Source organism: Dasypus novemcinctus, chromosome 2, assembly GCF_030445035.2.
Source record: "Dasypus novemcinctus isolate mDasNov1 chromosome 2, mDasNov1.1.hap2, whole genome shotgun sequence".
Lineage (NCBI taxonomy): Eukaryota > Metazoa > Chordata > Mammalia > Cingulata > Dasypodidae > Dasypus > Dasypus novemcinctus.
In genome coordinates, this window is record NC_080674.1 from 44,572,774 (window position 1) to 44,594,159 (window position 21,386).

The following is a 21,386-nucleotide window of genomic DNA, read 5'->3' on the forward strand; positions in this document are numbered from 1 at the left end:
TTGTGAATAAGTTATGAGAGCAGTCAAGTGTGATTCTCAGGTTTCTGGTTTGCATAAGACAATAGACATTGGTGCCTTAACTGAAATAGGAAATATTAGGAAGTGATTTGTTTTAGGGTGAGGTACGCGATGAATCGAGAGTTCTCCTCTGGGGAAGCAGATGTGGCTCAACTGATAGAGCAACCGTCTACCATATAGAAGGTCCAGGGTTCTATACCCAGGGCCTCCTGACCTGTGTGGTGAGCTGGCTTATGTGTAGTGCTGCTGTGTGCAAGGAGGGCCATGCCACACAGGGGTGTCCCCCACATAGGGGAGCCCCACATGCAAGGAGTGCACCCCACAAGGAGAGTCACCCCGTGTGAAAAAAGCACAGCCCACCCAGGAGTGGTGCTGCACACACAGAGAGCTGATGCAGCAAGATGACACAATATAAAAGAGACACTGTTTCCCAGTGTCACCTGATAATACAAGCAGACACAGAAGAACACACAGTGAATGGACACAGAAAGCAGACAATGGGGGAGGGGGGGAAGGGGAGAGAAATAAAATAAGTCTAAAAAAAAAATAGTTTTTCTCTGCATATGTTGAATTCGTGTTATCTCTGAGACATTCAAACAAAATAGATACGTAAGAATTTGGATATAACAGTCTGAAGCTCAGTGGAGAAGACTGTGCTAAATATTTAAATTTGTTATTGCTACATGGACAATCATTGAAGCTATAGCTGTGAGTAAGATTCCCAGCAGGAGAGCATAACATGAGGTAAGGGAACAGATCTGAGCCTTGAAGAACTGGAAAATTTAATGGCTAAGCACGGGCAGGAACTTGTCAAAAACAGAGGGCAACAGCCAGAGAGGCAGGAGCTAAACAAGATGGTGTTGTGTCTTGGAAACCAACGGAAGAAAATATGTCCAGAAAAAGGTCAACACTGTTCAATGTTGCCTAGAGGTCAAAGAAGATGAGGACCAAAATAACGTCCATTAGGTTTTGTAATAGGATGTCAATGATGATGATAGCATAAATATTTTTTGAGGGGTAATGACCTGAAAACCAAATTTTCTTACAAGAAGACCTAATGGAGAAATGCAACTCCTAAATGTAGCTATTTATCACTACATGATATTCTAGGCACTACTATATTATGGTGGGGAAAAAAAAAGAAAAAAGCTGTGGTCATGAAGCTAAAGGATAGTTGGAAAACAAACAATAAAATACTTTTAGTAGTGAATTTATGATTAATGTCTGAGATATGTTTTCTGAATCAGGGGTATATGGGTCCAGTAGAGTATATAACAAAAAGACCCCACTTAAGGAAAGATCCCTGAGGAAAGGGTGCATGACCTAAGATGAGAATTAAATGTGTAGAGGGAATAACACAGGGTATATGACATGGGAGGGAAAAATCTTGGTTGTTTTACTTATAATAGAGGATCATCAGAGAAACTTTAGAGTGGTTGAATTGAACATGGAGTCAATCTCCTGACATTGTTAGATAAAATTAGACTTCCTGGTTTGGATTGTACTAATCAGGCATTCACAGAACCAAGTGACTTTGGTAAGCAAATAATTGTTGAAGGAGGGCAGTAGACAGATTTTATATACTTTGACACATTAGAGGACAAAAGAGAATATTCAGGTCCCAGTTTCTACTCACAGGCTGTTAGGTGAAGTTTTGGTAGGGAAAAGAGGTCTATGTTAGAGTCAAAAATAAACATTTTAAAGCATTTTGTGTGTTTTCTTTGTCCCTGCTATTTCCATTACCCTCTTTTACCGTGTTTGGACCCTTGTAGGAAATTCAGCTCAGAACCTTCTTGAAACTGGAGACCTGGTAAGGCCTCAGTTATGAAGACATGGGGCTGTTATTCTTTGGTTTCTTGAATAGTTAGGTTTTTTTGACCTTTATAATTCAATATGGTCATGGAGGAACCATTAGATATAAATTATTTCCAAGAGGCACAGAGCATTGCTCCATAACCAGTAATGTGATCATAAGGAGCCTTTGCTCCCCGACTAAATGTGAGGTTGAAGCTGCAACTGGCACTCAGCTGCCCACACCCTCGCAGAACAGTTTGTAAGCAACATGTAAATGGAAACTGTAGTTATCTTCAAAGTGCTAAGGGCAAAGGGGTCTTCTGAAGTGCTATTGAAAGTGTTAATTTCTCAGAGGAAGGAAAAAAGTAACTGTGGAGGCGTGTAGCATCTTACTCCTTTGAGAGCTTGTTTTCACACTGAGAGTTTCAAAACTCTTTTTCCGTTAAAGGAATTAAGATTCTTTCCCTGGTCAACTGACAGCCAGGGAAATTCTCTATACTTCACAGCTCTCCAAACCTTAAGAAGAAAACGTACGGTTTTATGGATTATTTTCTTTTTCTATGATTGCCCTCATTGAGAAAGTATAAAACATAGGATATTTATTTCCTTTTTTTAGATGTAGAATATTTCATAGCTCTCTATTTGGATTATAACTTCTATTTCTTTTCCATCTATGGTTCTGTGGGGGGGACACTCGCACATGCATGTGTATGTATGTGTGCATGTACTGTTATGTGTGTAGGGAAGAGGATTTTCTAGTGAAACCAAAATATCATATTAACCTGAAATTCTCGCCAGTTTCTACCAGCTCTATCAAGACTTTTATTTAAGGTTATTCAATAGATTAACTTTCCCTCCCTTTCTTTCATGTTATAAAAGTCCAGAAGGGAATACAGAACTCAAGAATCTTGCAAAGACTTTGAGGAATTAGCAGAACTGTTGTCTACTCCCTGTTGGACCCGGACTGCCTAACTTTATATTTCACGTAGCCACTCTGAGCCTCTGGTTTTTCCATAAGCAAAATGGGTCTAATCTACTAGCATTTCAGATACCTTCTCAAGGATTCTCTGGTTACTAATGTGAAATTATTTGAAAAGCATATTGAGAGATTTGAAAGATAAGAAATAGTCTCTTAGTTGGCCTTCATTTAACAGGGGTGCAGATTAACTAATGCTCTCCAGTCTCTTTGTACCTGCTTCTTACTGTTTCACACTGAATTTTCAGGATTTACGGGCAGCTTTTTTTTTTACAGTTTCACACTTTTGTTCCCACCAGTTGGGCTATATCTTTAGCAAGAGTCAGTTTTGCTTGTTTCCAAATCTGTTTATGTGAATTATAGTTGTTATAGTTATTGTGTAGGTTGATTGACTATAACATAACTTATAAAATAAAGGAGTAGAAAAGGAGTTATTTTAATGAATAGCCAGTTGAAAACTTGGAATTAGTTAATGAAGGCGATTTTCAAAAGAAAAAATGTTTTAATTAGTTGTGGACAAGATAACTAAAAGATTAAAGAAAAAAAATCTAAATGTGTTCTGTCAATTTGCTTCTCAAGAATCTCTGAGATTACACCTCTTCAAAACAATGGTTCCTCAACACTGGATGCCCATTTAGATTAGCTAGGAGACCTTTTAAAGAAACACCCAATGCTGCTTAGTTTCCCTCTGCTCAATAAAATTAGAGTATGTAGGATGCCCCAACCCCAGCAGAGGTGGGGGTTTTTTTGGCTTTGTTTTTTGTTTTTTGTTTTTAGTCTGTTTTTAAAGTGCCCTACCTGGAGTGAAAAGCTATTGTTTTAGAGAAACTAATAAAAGATAATACGGATGATTAATTATGAGTGTGCTTTACTCAAAGAAGAAGACTTGGAGCTCTAATTAGGAGATCCTTTAGGAAATAAAATAGCTTGGTCCGACATTGGGAAACTGGGAAATACATTTCTATGTTATAGGATAAAATAATATGTGTACTACATTTTTAATGGTTCTCCACTTTGACCAAAACTTTCAGTTAACTCTCGAGTCTGCTATTTGTTAGATGAGAGAGCCTGTATTCCCTCAAAATACTTAAGTTTTATATTGGAAAAGAAAATTGAACTCACCTTCTAAAGACATCCACTTGCCCAATTAACTTCCCATTTGTTGCCTTACCTTATTATTCACAGAGGGTGAAATATAATCTAGGCCTTCAACCGTATCTTCAGCTTTCTTTTCAAAACAGGCATAAGAAATAAGGCCACTGGAGATGATATATTACCAATCTTGGGGTGCACCACCTTAGCAGACACCAGATTCCTGAGCTGCTACTCACCTTTTTCACAGGTGAGTGAGTTTGGAATGGGCGGTATCCAGGAATCCCCCATGCAAGTATACTTCGATGGCCCAGCAACAACAAGGCCTTTGGGACAGGTTAGCTCAATGGAATCACCAATTTTATATAACCTCTGAAATGGTGAGATGGTCAGGACTTCCTGCACAAATGGCTTGTGGCACCCTGTCCCTGTAGGGAGAGAAACATTTCAAGTGATTTTAGTGGAGCAGATGCTCAAACAAATGTAGGCTGATTTTTTTGCAACTGAAGATGCAACTTTAATAAGATTTACTGTATTCATTAAGCTTTAACGGGGTTCCCCCAAGGCCTCTCTTCAGAGTATCTTCCTCTGAGAAACTCCCTTTAGTTCCATTATCTGAGGTTTCTTTGTTAAGAAACTGGATCCAGACACATTCAACTTTTGTAATATTATTGGACCTATTCTTTTCAAGAAATATTTTTCTTCCCTCTTCTCCCTAGTGGATTTCCTAAAAAGCAATTCACCATATTGTGGGTGACACAGAGGCAGGTCATTTAATTGACAATGGTCTGAGCTCTGCTTCATGGTATGACCATAAAACCTTTTTGAGATCCCCATCTGAGCCTCTTTGAATTTAGTTTTTCACTTTACTGAATCACGGGTGTGTGCAGAGGCTGCAAGTTTATGAGGGCAAGACCCTCATGAGAAGACATGTTCACTTTTCTTCAGCAAAGAATGTGAATGTGCTCCAAGGAGCAGTGCCATGGAGAAAGCTGCATCTTACAAAATCTCCTATTTATGACATAATGAATATAAGTCTTATTTTCCTGGGACTCATCAATTTGCATCAATTTATACATCAGACAAGCAGATGTCTGCGGTTAGATGTGGTCTGTAGATTCCTGGATTTCTCTTTAAGTATATGTGCTTCACAGTAGTGGGAGTATGAAGATAATAGACAAGAATTGAAATATAAAGATATTTTGAAATCTAAATTTAGCAAATGAGCCCTATTTTCTGCTTCACCAAATCTTTTTACCTGAGTTACTAAAAACTAGTAAAATGTACAGATTTAAGGGTGTGAATTTTCTCTATTTACAATGGGCACATTCATTCTTTAAAGCAGTGACCCAAAATGTTTGCCCAGATTCTCACGTTGGCATTGCACATCTCCTTGTCTCCAGGTCCTGTCTGGTAAGCATCGGAAGTACTGGTATCCAACAGCTTTGAATCCAGTAAGGCATGAAATTTCAATTATTTCTCCAACTGAGTATAGTTTCTTTTCATTCTAGAATTAAAACCAAAACCAGCAAATAATTAGTGCTATGAATCACAAACTTGAAACACCCCAGAGTTGTCCAGTATTCTTTCTATTCTTCTCTCCTGTATGTGCTCACAGAGTCCTGTCAATTTCTACTTCTACAGTTGCCCAAAGACCTCTCCTCCTTTCCTATGACATCACTACTTTTTTTTCCCCAAAGTGTACAATCAATGACTTTTAGTATAATCATGATGTGCATTTACCACCACAAAAAATTTTAGAACAATTTCATTACTCCAAAAAGAAAACCTTCACACCCCTTAGCAGTCATCTCTCAACCCCACTATCCTACATAACCGTTAATATAATTGATTTCTATTTACATTTTATATAAATGGAATCTTTTACGTGCATAATAGAGTTTGTTTTTCTTTTTGCCTGATATTAACATTTTGTAACATTAACATACTTTTGTTCAGTTTCAAAGAAAAAATAGTCTTATATATGAAATATTAGCTATATTCATATTTCACGAGGCTTTACTATGAAATACAGTTCCATGTTAAATTTTTTTAGTTTTCCTTCTAATAATATATATGACTTTAGAATTTCCCTTTCAACCACTGTCACATGCATATAATAGCACTGCTAGTTACAAATACTATGTTGTGCTTTCACCTTTCCCATTCATTTCCAAAGACTCACAAACTTTTTTACCAATTCTGCACAGTTTAGCTTTCCATTCTCTGTCTTCATTCTATGTTCTTTTATTCCCTTTACTTAAATTATCTTTTTTTTAAAAAGATACATAGCACAAAATATTACATTAAAAATATCATTCTATGTTCTGGTGACCTATATTCTAGTTATTAACTCCATGAGTTTAAGCAGTATATTTAGTCCATAATAGCCCAATCACAATGTCCTCCAGGTTCATCTATGTTATCATATGCTTCACACCTTCATTTCTTACAGCTGCATAATATTCCATTGTGTGTATACACCATAGTTTGTTTATTCATCAGTTGATGGACACCTGGGTTGTTTCCATCTCTTGGCACAGTGAATATCACCATTATGAACATTGGTGTGCAGATGCCTGTTCATGTCACTGCTCTCAGTTCTTCTGAGTATATACCTAGTAGTGGTATTCCTAGCTTGTTGTGGGAAACTGGCTTATCTATTTGTTGCTTCCTGTTATTGTAGATGATGTTGCAATTGCTTCCTGTTATTGTAAATGCCCCCTTATTGTAGATGTTGCAGTTGCTTCCTGTTATTGTAAATGTTGCAGTTGCTGTCTGTTATTGTAGATGGTGTTGCAGTTCTGATAGCAAACAGCTGCTCATTAGTGTCCAAATAAATGCGATGTGGAAACTAGGGTTGAGGCTGTCAGTTCCAGAAGCTGTGAGTCCCCTGGTCCCATCTTTTTCTCCTCTCTTGTGCCTCTCTCTCTGTCCTTTATTTCATAAAGTTCTGCTTTGCCTTCCCTTCAAGGCAACTGATTGCTGACTTAGCACAACAACTGGTGCCCAATGTGGGACTCAAAGGGAAGCTCAGCAACTGGCGTCCAAACAAGGACATGAAGGGAAGAAGGATTGCCTCGAGTGAAACTGAAGTTGGTGTGACAGCGCAGAGCCCCAAGTGGTACAGAAAACCTTCCAAGTTGTCAGTAAGTAAGGACACTCTCGGATGTTTTTGCAGGGTTATGATGGGAAACAGACAGTTCACCAAAATATCACCCGTGTGTATGTCTCTTGAAACAAATTCTCAAAGCAAAAGGAAGCAACAAATAGGTAAGCCAGTGGCAAATCTCTATTCAACTTCTTTAGGAACTGCTAAATAGTCCTCCACAGTGGTTGTACCATTCTTCATTCCCACCAACAGTGAGTAAGTGTTCCTATCTCTCCACATACTCTCCAAAATTTGTAGTTTTCTGTCTTTTTTAGTAGTGGCGATTCTAATAGGTGTGAAATAATATCTCATTGTAGCTTTAGTTTGCAGCTCCCTAATTGCTAGTGATGGTGAACATTCTTTCATGTGTTTTTTCACCATTTGTACTTCTTTGGAAAAATGTCTATTTAAGTCTTTTGCCAATTTTTAAAACAGGTCATTTGTCTTTTTATTGTTTAATTGCTGTATCTTTAAAATATCATGGAAATTAAATTCTTTTTTTTTTTTTTTAAATTTCTTTGTCTTTATTTTTTTAATGTTACATTAAAAAAATATGAAGTCCCCATATACCTCCCACCGGAAATTAAATTCTTATTGGATGTGATTTCCAAATATTTTCTCCCATTGAGTCATCTTACTTTTCACCCTTTTGACAAAGTCCTTTGAGGTGCACAAGTATTTAATTTGGGGAGTAGATGTGGCTTAAGCAGGTGAACACCTGCTTCCCACATGGGAGGTTTTAGGTTTAGTTCCCAGTGCCTCCTAGAAAAAACAAAGACAAGCAACGAGCAAAACAAATGAAAAAACCAACTCAGGGGAGCAGATGTGGCTCAGTGGTTGAGTGTTGGCTTCCCACATATGAAGTCCCGGGTTCAATTCCCAGCCCCCACTACCTAGAAAAATAAAAAATAAAAAAGTGTTTAATTTTGAGGAGGTGCCATTTATCTATTTTTGTTGTTGTTGTTGTTGCTCATGCTTTGGGTATAAGATGCAAGAAACCACTACCTACCACAAGATATTGAAGATGTTTCCCTACATTTTCTTCTAGTAAGTTTATGGTCCTGGCTTTTATATTTATGTGTTTTTTTTTTCTTCTTGCCTAATTGCTCTAGCTAGAACTTCTAGCACAATATTGAATAACAATTGTGACAATTGTCATCCTTGTCTTGTTACTGATCTTAGAGGGAAAGCTTTCAACCTTTCCCCATGAAATACAGTGTTAGCTGTGGATTTTCCATATATGCTCTTTATCATATTGAGGAATTTCCCTTTTATTCCTATGTTTCAGTTTGTTTGTTTGTTTGTTTTTTCAAGAAAAGATGCTGGAATTTGTCAAATGGCTTTTCTGCATCAATTGAGATGATCGTGTGTTTTTTTTCCCTTCAATTTGTTAATGTGGTATATTACATTAATTGATTTTCTCATGATGAACCACCCTGTCATACCAGGAATAAATCCCATTTGGTGATAGTGCATAATTCTTCTGATATGTTTTTGGATTCTTTATGCAACTCTGTTGAGAATTTTTACACCTTTTTTCATTAGAGAGATTAGTCTGTAATTTTCTTGTCTTGTAGTACATGTATCTGGCTTTGGTATTAGGGTGATGTTGGCTTCATAAAATGTGTTGGATAATTTTCACTTCTTCAATTTTTTGGAAGAGTTTAAACGGGATGGGAGTTAATTCTTCTTGAAATGCTTAGTAGAATTCACCTGTGAAAGTCATCTGGTCCTGGACTTTTCTTTGTTGGGAGATTTTTGATGACTGATTCAATCTCTTTAAATATGATTGTTTTGTTGAGTCCTTGAATTTCATGTAGTCAAAGTAAGTTGTTTGTACATTTCTAGGAATTTGTCCAATTCATCTGGGTTGTCTGGTTTGTTGGCATACAGTTTCTCACCATATCCTCTTCTGATATTTTTATTTTTTGTGGGATCAGTTGTAACCTCCTCTTTTCATTTCTTTTTTTTTAAATCTCTCTCCCCTTACACCCCCCACCCCACTGTAGTCTGCTCTCTGTGTCCATTTGCTGTGTGTTCTGTGTCCACTTGCATTCTTGTCAGCAGTACTGGGAATCTGTGTGTCTTTTTGTTGTGTCATCTTGCTGTATCAGCTCTCCATGTGTACAGTGCCACTCCTGGGCAGGCTGCACATTCTTCTCGTGGGGCAGCTGTCCTTGCAGGGCACACTTCTTGTGCACGGGGCTCCCCTACATGGGGGACACCCCTGCGTGGCATGCACTCCTTGCGCGCATCAGCATTGTGCGTGGGCCAGCTCACCACATGGGTCAGGAGGCCCTGAGTTTGAACCCTGGACCTCCTATATGACAGGCAGATGCTCTATCAGTTGAGCCAAATCCACTTCCCTCATTTCTGATTTTAGTCATTTGAACCATCTCTTTTATTTTGTTGTTAGTCTAGTAAAGGGTTGTCAATTTTATTCATCTTCTCAAAGAGCCAGCTTTTGGTTTCATTGATTTTTCACTATTATTTTTGTTGTTGTTGTTCTCAATTTCATTTATTTCTTTTCTAATCTTTATTATTTCTTTCCTTCTGCTTGTTTTGGGAATGGTTTGCTATTCTTATTCTAGTTTCCCCAGTTGTTCAGTTAGATCTTTGACTTTAACTCTTTCTTCTTTTTAATATAGGCACTTAGAGTTAAAAATTTCCCTCTCAGCACTGCCTTCACTATAACCTTATATCCCATACATTTTGATAAGTTGTGTTCCCATTTTCATTCATCTCAATATAGTTACTAAATTCACTTACAATTTCTTCTTTGACCCACTGATAGTTTAGGAGTATATTGTTTAGCCTCCATATATTTGCAAATTACCCCCTTTTCCATCTATTATTTATTTCCAGTCATTTCATTATGATCTGAGATAGTATTTTGTATGATTTCAGTCATTTTATATTTATTGAGACCTGCTTTGTGCCCAAACATGTAGTGTATCCTGGAGAAAGAACCATGATCACTGCAAAGACCCATGATCATTTGCATATGTCTGTTAGGTCTAGCTCGTTTATCATAGTGTTCAAGTTCTCTGTTTCCTTGTTGATCTTCCACCTAATTGTTCTATCTAATGATGTGAGTGGTGTGTTGAAGTCTCCAACTATTATTGTAGAGATGCCTATTTCTCCCTTCAGTTTTACCAGAGTTTTCCTCATCATTTTGAGGTACCGTGGTTAGGTGCATAGATATTAATGATTGTTATTTCTTCCTGGTGGATTGTCCCTTTCATTAATATATAATGACCTTCTATCTCTCTTACAAGTTTTTTTTTTTTCCTTTTAAAGTCTATTTTGTCAGATATTAGTATAGCTACCCCTGCTTTTTTTTGGTTACTCTTTGCATGGAGTATCTTTTTCCAATCTTTCACCTTTCAGCTGGTTTGTACTCCTGGGCATAAGATGGGTATCTTATAGATAGCAAATGGCTAGCTCATTTTTTACTTTTTAATCTATTCTCCCAGTCTAAATCTTTTGATTGGGGAGTTTGTTCTCATTCAATGATATTACTATGAATGCATTATTTACTTCCACCATTTTATTCTTTGATGTTCATATTTAAAATAATAAAATATCTTATTTTATTCTGTCTTTTTAGTATTTTGATTATCCTTTCAGCTATTCTTTCCTTTATATTCTACTCCAAATCTCTCTTTACTGTTTTCTTCTTTTGGACTGTAAAGTTCCCTTTAATACATCCTGCAAATGCAGATTCTTTTTTATGAACTCTCTTAATTTCTGTTATTTTGTGGATAGTTTAAACTCATTTCATATTTGAAGGACAGTTTTTCCAGATAAAAAATACTCAGCTGGCAATTTTTCTCTTTCAGTATTCTAATTAGATTATATCACTGTCTTCTCACCTCTCTGGTTCTTGATGAGAAATCAACACTAAGTCTTACTGGGTGTCCCTTATATGTGATAGTTTTCTTCTCCTTTCACACTCTCAGAATTTTCCTTTATCATTGACATTTAACATTCTGAGTGTTATGTGTACTGGAGTATGTTTTTTTAGATTCTTCTGATTGGGGTATGTGGCACTCCTTGGACATGTAAATTTATTTCTTTCATGACAGTTGGGAAGTTTTCAGCCATCATATCCTTAAATGCTCTTTCTGCCCCTTTTCCAATCTCTTCTTCTGGAACTTCCATGGCACATATGTTGTCGTGCTTTTTGTTATCATTAAATTCCCTGAGCAACTGCTCAATTTTTTCCATTCTTTTTTTCTCTGTTCTCTCTACTTAATTTCAGCTGTTCTGTCTTCTGTATTACTTATTCTTTCTTCTATCATTTGAAGTCTGCTGTTGTATGCTCCTAATGTGCTTTTTTACTTCATTCCTTTTTAAAAAAAATTTACAAATCAATTTTGTTGATACATATTAATACAGCATAATTCCATCCAAAGTTACAATCAGTGTTATTCAGTATAATCACATAGTTGTTCATTCATCACTTCAGTCATTTTCAAAACATTTTCATTATCCCAGTAATAACAATAATAAACAAAAACCAAACAAACCAACAAACAAAACTCATCACATCTCTATACTTCCCCTGCAGTACATAGCTGCTATTCTGTTTCCTTCTCTCTAGGTTATTTATATTTATATTTTGTAAAAACAGTCTTATATATGCAATATCTCCCTTATTTGTATATTACATGAGGTTTCACTATGTTATACAATCCCATGTTACATTTTTTACCTTTTCTTTTAGTAATATACATGTCCTTAGAATTTCCTTTTCACCCACCATCACACCCATTAGCTCTGCCAGTTGCATACACCATGATGTGCTCTTACCATTTCCATTCATTTCCAAAGATTTAAAAACAACCTTTTAATTAATTCTGCACAGTATAATGTGTTTTTTAATCTCACCTATTGTGTCTTTCATTCCTATAAGTTCTGTTTTCCATTCAGGTTTTCAAATTCTTCTTTGTACTCATTCGATGTCTTCTTCCCCCCCCCCCCCCCCCCCGAGGTTTTTTCCCCTTACCTTTGTTTTTTTCTTCTTTATTTTCTTTTAAATGTTACATTAAAAAAATATGAGGTCCCCATATACCCCCCACCCCACCCATGCCACCCCTTCCACATCAACAAACTCTTCCAACATTGTGGCACATTCACTGCACCTGATGAATATATTCTGGAGAACTGCTGCAGCACATGGACAGTGGTCCACATTGTAGTCCACACTTTATCCCATTGATGTCTTCTTGATGTCCTTTATTGCTTTAGACATTCTTTTAACTCATTAATTTGACTTTGGAAATGTGTATGAATCTCATTGATTAGTTGTCTCAAACTCTATCTCATCTGGGGCTTTGATATATTCCTTTGGTTGGGGCATTTCTTAGTATGGCTTGTTATTTTTTGCTCATGTCTAAGCATTTGATAATGATGGTAAATTTATTCTGATGCTCAATTTCTCTCTCTTTTGTAGGGATTTAGTGGTGGGAGACTCTGTGTTACTGCCATTCTTTGGTTCCTGGTTCAACCTATTCTAGGCCTTTGGGATTGTTCCTGTTAGTCACTCAAATCTAGGCCATGGACCCAGTAATGAGTTGCAGACTCACTTTCAAAGGTCTTGGGGAGGGAGGCTGTAAAGGCCAGAAAAAGCCTCTTTTACTTATTTACTTTTAATTTCCTCACATGCACTTCCTTGATCTGCCAGAGGATGGTGCTTTTTGGCAGCCCTCTCCATTCAAAGTCTGGTTGGAGTATGTTCCCTGCATTATGGAAGCCAACAATGTGACAGAAGATTCTGCCTTCAGGCTATTCAGAGCCTCCTCATTCAAACTTTCTTAGAAGCTGTTCTCCAACCTTTGCTGGAAGCACCCTCTCTTTTCACAGGTAGGGAATAATTTCACTCCCCTCTGCATCCTCAACAATCAGTCCCAGTCAGTAGGAAGGGTGACTGAGAGGGTTGGATCTCTTTAATTACATTCTGGCTCCTTAGGCAAGTAATTATGTGGCCACATTTGGCCTGGAAGTTCTTGTGGGATAGAGCAGACCAAATTTGTTGGCCAAAAGTTGTATCAGCTTTAGGTTGTATTCCTCTCCCATTTCCTGGTGGATTTCTGCATCCCCATCTGCCTGTAGCCATATCCTGAGGCTGGAGAAATCAAAATTGTCTGCTTTAGGGTGGGGGAAGGTTGCCAGTAGCTGTGGCTACTATTCTTTCCATAGAGATTGTTTCAGTCTTTCCATAGAGATTGTTTACCCATGCCCTCTCTCTTCTGGGTGGTGTCCAGGCTTCCACTGGTGTCCTTAACCATAGAACATTTTTCCAGGCCATTAATGCTTGTCCTCTAACTATTTTTCCTGAAGAGAAGAGAGTTCTGTTTCTTTTCTACCCTCCAGCCTCCCAGAAGTTTCTGCCAGTGCCTTTTTCAGGGCAATTTAGTATCTATTGCCAAGACAGCTTTCTAACTGACCTCTCTGATTATTAGAGTCGTCTTCTTTTAATCCATCTTCCTATATTGATACCCTAAATTGATTAGGATATATTTTTACTTAAAAAGTTACTTCCCACTGTATAGGGGATGTTCTGAACCTGTGCTTTTTCAGCCTGTAGCCTACTATTATAGTAAGAGAGATACTATATGCTCATCAAGTCTTGGCTATAAATTGAATAAGTAATATATCCCACATATGCAGCAAATATGTGCAAATGTGATCATGATTAATTGACTAAATCATTTAAGAGTGTTACATAATTGCCAGTAACATATTGGTCATTATATATTTTCTCAATTAATAGATAAATTTCTATGGGGAGTTCACTAAAATCTTTAAGATTCAATGGCTCTTATACTTCTCAGTTTGAAGTATTAGCTTTAGCATACTTTTCCAACCTCACCTCTTACCATTTTCTTCCATAAAACCTATGTTCTAGGAAAATGAAACTACCTGTCATTTTTTGAATATAATATTCTCTTTCATGCCTGTATGTTTTCACCAGGTTGTTCCCTCTGTTTGCAACACCATCTTTCATCTCAGCCTGACAAAATCATTCTTCAAGACCCAACTCAAATCTAAATTCCTTATGAAAACCTCCTTGACTTCTCCAGCTTCATGAGATGAACCAAGCTTTCAGCTCCAGCAGCAACTTGTGCAAAGTTCTATTTTTATAATGTTTATCACATTTATCAGCCCCTCGGTGACATTTAAGTGGCAATTCCAGTACCAGATTTCTGTGTTACAAATCTTTGTATAGGGCTCAATAGCTGTTTGCCGAAAAGATAAAAGTCCTATCATTCTTAAGGAGATAGTAGTATAATGCTCCTTTCATTTACTGGGAGGGAGAGGAGCACAAATAATTGACCAATTGTGACTGTTTTGCGCTCAGAAAAACATATTCTTAAACTATATCCATTCCTGTGGGTATGAACACATTGTAATTTGGATCTTTTGATGAGGCTACTTCAATTAAGGTGTGATCTACCTCAATCAGGATGGGTCTCAATCAGGATGGGTCTTAATCTAACTGTGAGAGAATGAATTTCCATTATTTAACAACCTATTTCATGGTATTTGCTTTGAGAAGCCTATGAAACGAAAACATTATCTGAGGACTGATGTTAGGAATGTTGGAGGAGGTGAAAACTCAGTTGTCAACTTGTGTTGCTACTTGACCACATGATTCAACTTGTACCTTAGAAGACTCTTAACTTCCTTAATACAAAAAGACTATCTTATTATTGGTTATTATTGATGTGGCTTTGATTCCAAGGGAAAATGGAGTGAGGAAAAGTATTAATAGTTTTTTGAAAGGCTGCATATTTTTTCTTGTAATCCTCCTGAAATTAAGTATTGTTTTAAACTTCTGCTTCCATTTATTTCATGATGCTGTAACCTATGAGTGTATGTGGCAACCATCAAGCTCAGACTGATGCACTTTGCTACATTGACTAAACAATGAAACCTTACCTTAAGTCATCATTGCTTGCCTGTAGGGGTATGTGGCAATTTGAGATTATTTATGAATTCCAAAAAAAGAGAAAGATTATGTTTGTAAACTAATCTGTTCTACCAGGTGCAATTTGATTGTATTAGATTCACCTGAGATGTCTTTGATTAAATCACTTGTTAAGATTAGGGTTTTGATTTGTCCACTTTAGTAAGGCATGACTCAGATTAAGTGTCCATCTTCTTGGTGGGCTGATATCAATGGTCACTTAATCAAGAAGACACACAGGGAGGGGGGACAAGATGGTGTCTGAGTAAGTACACCATTATCATCTCTCCTGCAAAGGACCGGCTGAGTGGTGATGGAATCCTGCTGGAGCAGGCTGTTTCAGGAACCTACAAAGCAGGAAGTGTCTGGACGTTGATCTGGAGAAACTGCAACAAAATTAGTGCTTCCTCAAGGTAAAACTGCAGTTTCTAACACTGAGCTCAGAAGCCGTGAGAAGGTAAATCCCTTCCCCCTAGGGCTAAGAGCCACAGTGCTCCCTGAGAACGGCCAGTCATGAGGCAATATTCCAAAGCCCCATTTTCCCCAAACACGTGAACCCCAAGCCTATGTTCCCTGAACCTCTGCAACCTACATTTCACAAACCTAAATACCCTGATTCCACATTCTCCTGGTCCTCTGTTTCCCGAGCCCAGCACTCCCAGAAATCCGACATTGCCCTAACCCTCCAGTCTCAGACTAACTCCAAGGTTGGGAGGGTTTAGGTGCCCAAGGAGTGCAGGTTCAATTTTCTGGTCCCACTTTTATTGGGTTTGGAGGAGCATATCAGCTGACTTGGGGAGAGCCTAGGAAGAGAAGATTGGTGAATCTGCTGAGAGAGCCAGATTTACCTAAATGCCCTGGGATAGGAAACTTGGTCTGGGAGAAGATGGAGTCAGAAAATTAACTAGCCCCCCTGTAATACACCTAAGGGAGAGGGACAGTAGGATGTGCTTTTCAGGCTTCCAACAGCATATATAGGGTTCCTGGCAAGGGGTGGGTGCTCTCTCTCAAGAAATTAAGAGACGTTATTTTCTGAGGTGAGTTAGTTCACCAGGACCCATCTGAATCTCCTATGGGAACCCTCACATAGCCTTCATTCTGCCCTAGGAGAGAGGGAAGTGAGGAAGGGAGAAAGGGGGAAGGTCAGACTCCTAAGCAGTTTGTTCAGTTGTGAAGAGGATCCCTTGCCTGAGGTCTTGTCTGTTCTTTTTTGATGGTTTGTTTTTCCTTCCTCTTTATTCCCCCATGGCTCTTTTTTTCCTTTCTCTTTTTCTTGCTTGTTTTTTTTCCCCCTTTCTCCCCCCCCCCCTCTTTTTTTTTCTTTTTCTTCTTTTTTCTTTTTTTATATTAGGTGCTGCAGGCAACATTTCTTATTTGATGTGCTTCCTCATCCTCAATTTCCTCATTTCTGTATATATAAGCTTTTGGCTACTAATGCTATCCCATTCCTTTACATCTTTCTATCCACCATCATTTATTGTTTCTCTTACATTCCACCTCTCTTTGTTTAGCCCCCAATATTTCTGACTTTTTATCTCTAATACTTCTATTCTGTTTTCTATCATTTATTCACTCTTTATATTATTATTGTCCTTTCTTTTCTTTCCTTGTCTCCTGACCACACTGGCCTTTTAAAGCATACTATATTCCTCCCCATATTCAGTTTACTATCTCATTATAGGTACTTGACTTTTTTACTGTTAAAACTATGCACAGCTTACATCAGTTCAATATCCATTCTCCTAGATCTCACATGGTTCTTCTGCTAACAATCACTATCAATACTACTATTATATTTTTCTTTTCTTACCTCTTTTACTTTCTTTGTCCCTAATATTTTCCTTCAAGGGAACTTAGCCAACAAGGAAATAGAATAAGAAGAATAAAGTGACAAAGAGAAGATTTAACAAACAAAAACAACAATTAATTAAACCCTGAGATGAAGAAGCTAATCAAATGAATAAACCCAACAAGATAAACTGATGAGACAACAACAAAAAACTATAGACCATACCAATAATCAGGAAAACATGGCCCAATCCAATGAACAAACTAAAAACCAGGAAGAGGAGTGGAACATCGAACAACTAATTAAAGCTCTCAAAACATGTATCATGGTCCAACTTAATGAAATGAAGGATGAGATTAAGCTTATTAAGAAAACACTTGGACAGATCCTGAGCCTCAACAGACTCCAGCACCTACAATCTGATTTATTGGACTTACCACACTCAGCTAAGATGGAGGTGAAGAAGGACAACCACCACACCATGGAGCCTAGAGTGATTACAACTGAAAATGGGAGGATTGCATCCAGCATCCAGGTGGAATCTGAGCCTCCTCTTGACATAAAGGTGCAATGGACACAACCAATCCAGTGTCCACATAGAAGAGGTGGCATTGGATTGGGAAAAGTGGACATAATGGACAAAGGGTATGGGGAAAGGCAGGAAGAGATGAGAGGTGGAGGCGTCTTCGGGACATGGAGCTGCCCTGGATGGTGCTTCAGAGGTAATCACCGGACATTGTAAATCCTCACAGGGCCTACATGATGGAATAGAGGAGAGTATGGGCCATGATGTGAACCAATGTATATGAGGTGCAGAGGTGCCCAAAGATGTACTTACCAAATCCAATGGATGTGTCATGATGATGGGAACGAGTGTTGTTGGGGGGGGGGGGAGAGGGGGGGTGGGGGGGTGGGGTTGAATGGGACCTCACATATATATTTTTAATGTAATATTATTACAAAGTCAATAAAAAATAAAAAAATTAAAAAAAAAAAAAAAAAAAAAGAAAACACTTGGAGAGCATACAAAAGAAATTGCAATCATAGAAAGATAACAGATATCATGAGGATCAACAGCACAATCCAAGAAATCAAAAACACACTCTCAGCAAATAACAGCACATTTGAGGAGGCAGAGGAAAGAATTAGTGATGTGGAAGACACTACATCTGAAATCAAACATAGTAGAATTGATAGATAAAAAGATAGAAAAAATACAGCAGGAACTTAGGGACCTCAATGATAATGCAAAATGCACAGACATACACATTATAGACATCCCAGAAGGAGAAGAGAAGGGAAAGAGGATAGAAGGGGTGTTGGAGGAAATAATGGCTGAAAACTTCCCAAACCTATTGAGGGAGATGCATGTACATGTCCAGGAAGCACAACACACCCCAAGCAGCATAAATCTCAACAGGCCTATCCCAAGACATATACTTGTCAAATTATCCAATGTGCAAGACAAAGAGAAAATAATAAGAGCAGCAGGAGAAAAGAGAACCATCACATACAAGGGAGGCTCAATAAGATGTAAGTGCTGATTTCTCATCTGAAACCATGGAGGCAAGAAGGCAGTGGTATGACATAGTCAAGGTACTAAAAAAAAAGAATTACTAACCAAAAATACTTTATTCAGAAAAGCTAGCATTCAAAAATGATGGAAAGTTCAAAATATTCACAGATAAACAGAAACTAAGAAAGTATGCTAACAAGAAACCTGCCTACTAAGAGGAATTCTGCATGAGGAAAGAAAAAAACAGGAGAGACAGAGTTTGAGGAGAGTATAAGAACAACTAAAGCTACAAAAAGAGAAAAGATCAAGGACCATGACAAACAAAATCCAAAAAAAATATGACTAATGTAAGTAATTCTTTAAAAGTAATAACACTGAATATCAATGGATTAAACTCTCCTGTTAAGAGACACAGATTGGAAGACTGGATAAGGAAATATGATCCATCTATATGCTGTCTACAAGAAACACATCTTAGACTCAGGGGTTCAAGGAGATTGAAAATGAATGGCTGGAAAACAATCTTACAGGCAAACAATAACCAAAAAAGGACAAGAGTAGCTATATTAATATCAAACAAAATAGACTTTAAATGCAAAACTATTGTTAGGGACAAAGATGGACACTGCATATTAGTGAAAGGGATAATATTTCAAGAAGGAAGAACAATCATAAACATTTATTCCCCTAAACAAGAGTACCTCCAAATACATGAGGCAAACACTGGAGAAACTAAGTTAAGGAACAGATGCCTCTAAAATTATAGTGGGGGACTTTAACACACCACTATCACCATTGGGCAGAACATCTCAAAAGAGAATCAATAAAGAAAAAAAGATTTTGAACAATATATTAGAGGATCTGGACCTAATAGACATATACAAAACATTACACCACAAATACAGCAAAACATACACTCTTCTCAAGTGCACATGGATCATTCTCCAAGATAGACCACATGCTAGGCCACAAAGAAACTCTCAATGAATTCAGAAAGATTGAAATTATACAAAATAATTTCTCTGACTACCATGCAATGAAGCTGGAAATCTGCAGGGGCCAGAGAACCAGATTTGGCACCAAGATATGAAAGTTAAACAACACACTCTTAGAAAAACAGTGGGTCAAGGAGGAAATCTCAACAGACATCAGTAACTACCTTGAAACTACAGAAAATGATAACACAACATATCAAAACTTATGGGACACAGCAAAAGCTGTACTGAGAGGGAAATTCATAGTCATAAATTCGTACATCAAAAATGAAGAAAGAACTAAAATTGAAAAACTAATTGCGCATTGGAGGAATTAGTAAAAAAACAACAAACTAACTCCAAATAGAAGAAAGAAAGAAATAACATCAGAGAAGAACTAAATGAAATAGAAAATAAGAAAGTGCTCAAAAAACTAAACAAAACAAAGAATTGGTTTTTTGAGAAGATCAATAAAATTAACAAACCCTTACCTAGACTAAAAAAGAAAAACAGAGAGAAGATGCAAATACACAAAATAAGAAATGAGAAAGGGGATATCACCACTGACCCCACTGAAATAAAGACTATGGTAAGAGAATACTTTGAAAAACTATATTCCAACAAAAAAGACAATTTAGCAGAGATGGACAAATTCCTAGAAATACATAAGCAGCCTACTTTGACAAAAGAAGAAATCGATGATCTCAACAAACCAATCACAAGTAAAGAGATAGAATCAGTCATTAAAAACCTCCTCATTAAGAAGACCCCTGGGCCAGATGGCTTCACAGGTGAATTCTACCAAACATCCCAGAAAGAACTAACACCAATCTTGCTTAAACTCTTTCAAAAAAAACAGAAGGAACATGGCCTAACTCATTTTATGATGCCAACATGATCCTAATGCCAAAGTCAAACAAAGACACCACAAGAAAGGAAAATTACAGATGAATCTCTCTAATGAAACTAGATACTAAAATTCTCAACAAAATACTTGCTAATTGTGTTCAAAATCACATTAAACAAATTATACATCATAACCAAGTGGGTTTCACTCCTAGTATGCAAGGATGGTTCAACATAAGAAAATCAATTAATGTAATACAACACATAAACAGATTGAAGAAAAAAAATCACAGGTTCATATCTATAGATGCAGAAAAAGCACTTGACAAAATACAGCACCCTTCCTTGATAAAAACACTGGGAAAGATAGGAATAGAAGGAAACTTTCTGAATATGATAAAGGGTATATATGAAAAACCCACAGCTAACATCAATTACAATGGTGAAATCCTAAAATCTTTCCATCTAAGGTCAGGAACAAGACAAGGATACCCATTATTACCCCTTCTGTTTAACACATGTTAGAAGAATTTGCTCAAGCACTGAGGCAAGAATCAGATACAAATAGAAAAGGAAGAATTCAAAATTTCACTATTTGCCGATGACATGATCCTATATATAAAAGGCCCTGAGAAGTCTACAACAAAGCTCCTAGAACTTATAAATGAGTTCAGTAAAGTCGCAGGTTATAAGATCAATGCACAAAAATCAGAAGCATTTCTACACACCGATGATGAGCAATCTGAAGAAGAAATCAAGAAAAAAATACAATTTACAATAGTAAATAAAAAAATCAAATACCTAAGAATAAATTTAACTAAAGATGTAAAAGACTTATACACAGAAAACTACACAACACTGTTCAAGGAAATCGAAAAGACCTAAATAAATGGAAGACTATTCCCTGTTCATGGATAGGAAGACTAAATATCATTAAGATATCTATCCTACCAAAACTGATCTATAGGTTCAATGCAATCCCAATAAAAATCAACACGGCACTTTTTAATGAACTAGAAAAACTATGAAATTTATTTGGAAAGGAAAGAGGCCCCAAATAGCCAAAGACATATTGAAAAATAAAAATGAAATTGGAGGACTCACACTACCTGACTTCAAAACATACTAGAAAGCTACAGTAGTGAAAACAGCAAGGTATTGGCACAAGGATAGACAAACTGACCAATGAACCTGATTGAGAATCCTGATATGAATCCTCATATATACACGCATCTGATATTCAACAAGGCCACCA

The 21,386-nt window shown here is 37.1% G+C and overlaps 1 protein-coding gene across 6 annotated transcripts in view; it reads right to left on the bottom strand.

Moving 5' to 3' along the window:
- C6 (complement C6) overlaps window positions 1–21,386 on the bottom strand; it is a 101,786-nt gene that overhangs the window by 13,068 nt on the left and 67,332 nt on the right. For all 6 annotated transcript variants that reach the window (XM_058308417.2, XM_004448210.4, XM_004448211.3 and 3 more), the window contains 2 exons: window positions 5,255–5,387; window positions 4,120–4,308 (listed from right to left, as the gene is read on the bottom strand). In XM_058308417.2, coding sequence (XP_058164400.1) covers window positions 4,120–4,308; window positions 5,255–5,387 — 322 coding nt within the window. The remainder of the gene's footprint in view (window positions 1–4,119; window positions 4,309–5,254; window positions 5,388–21,386) is intronic.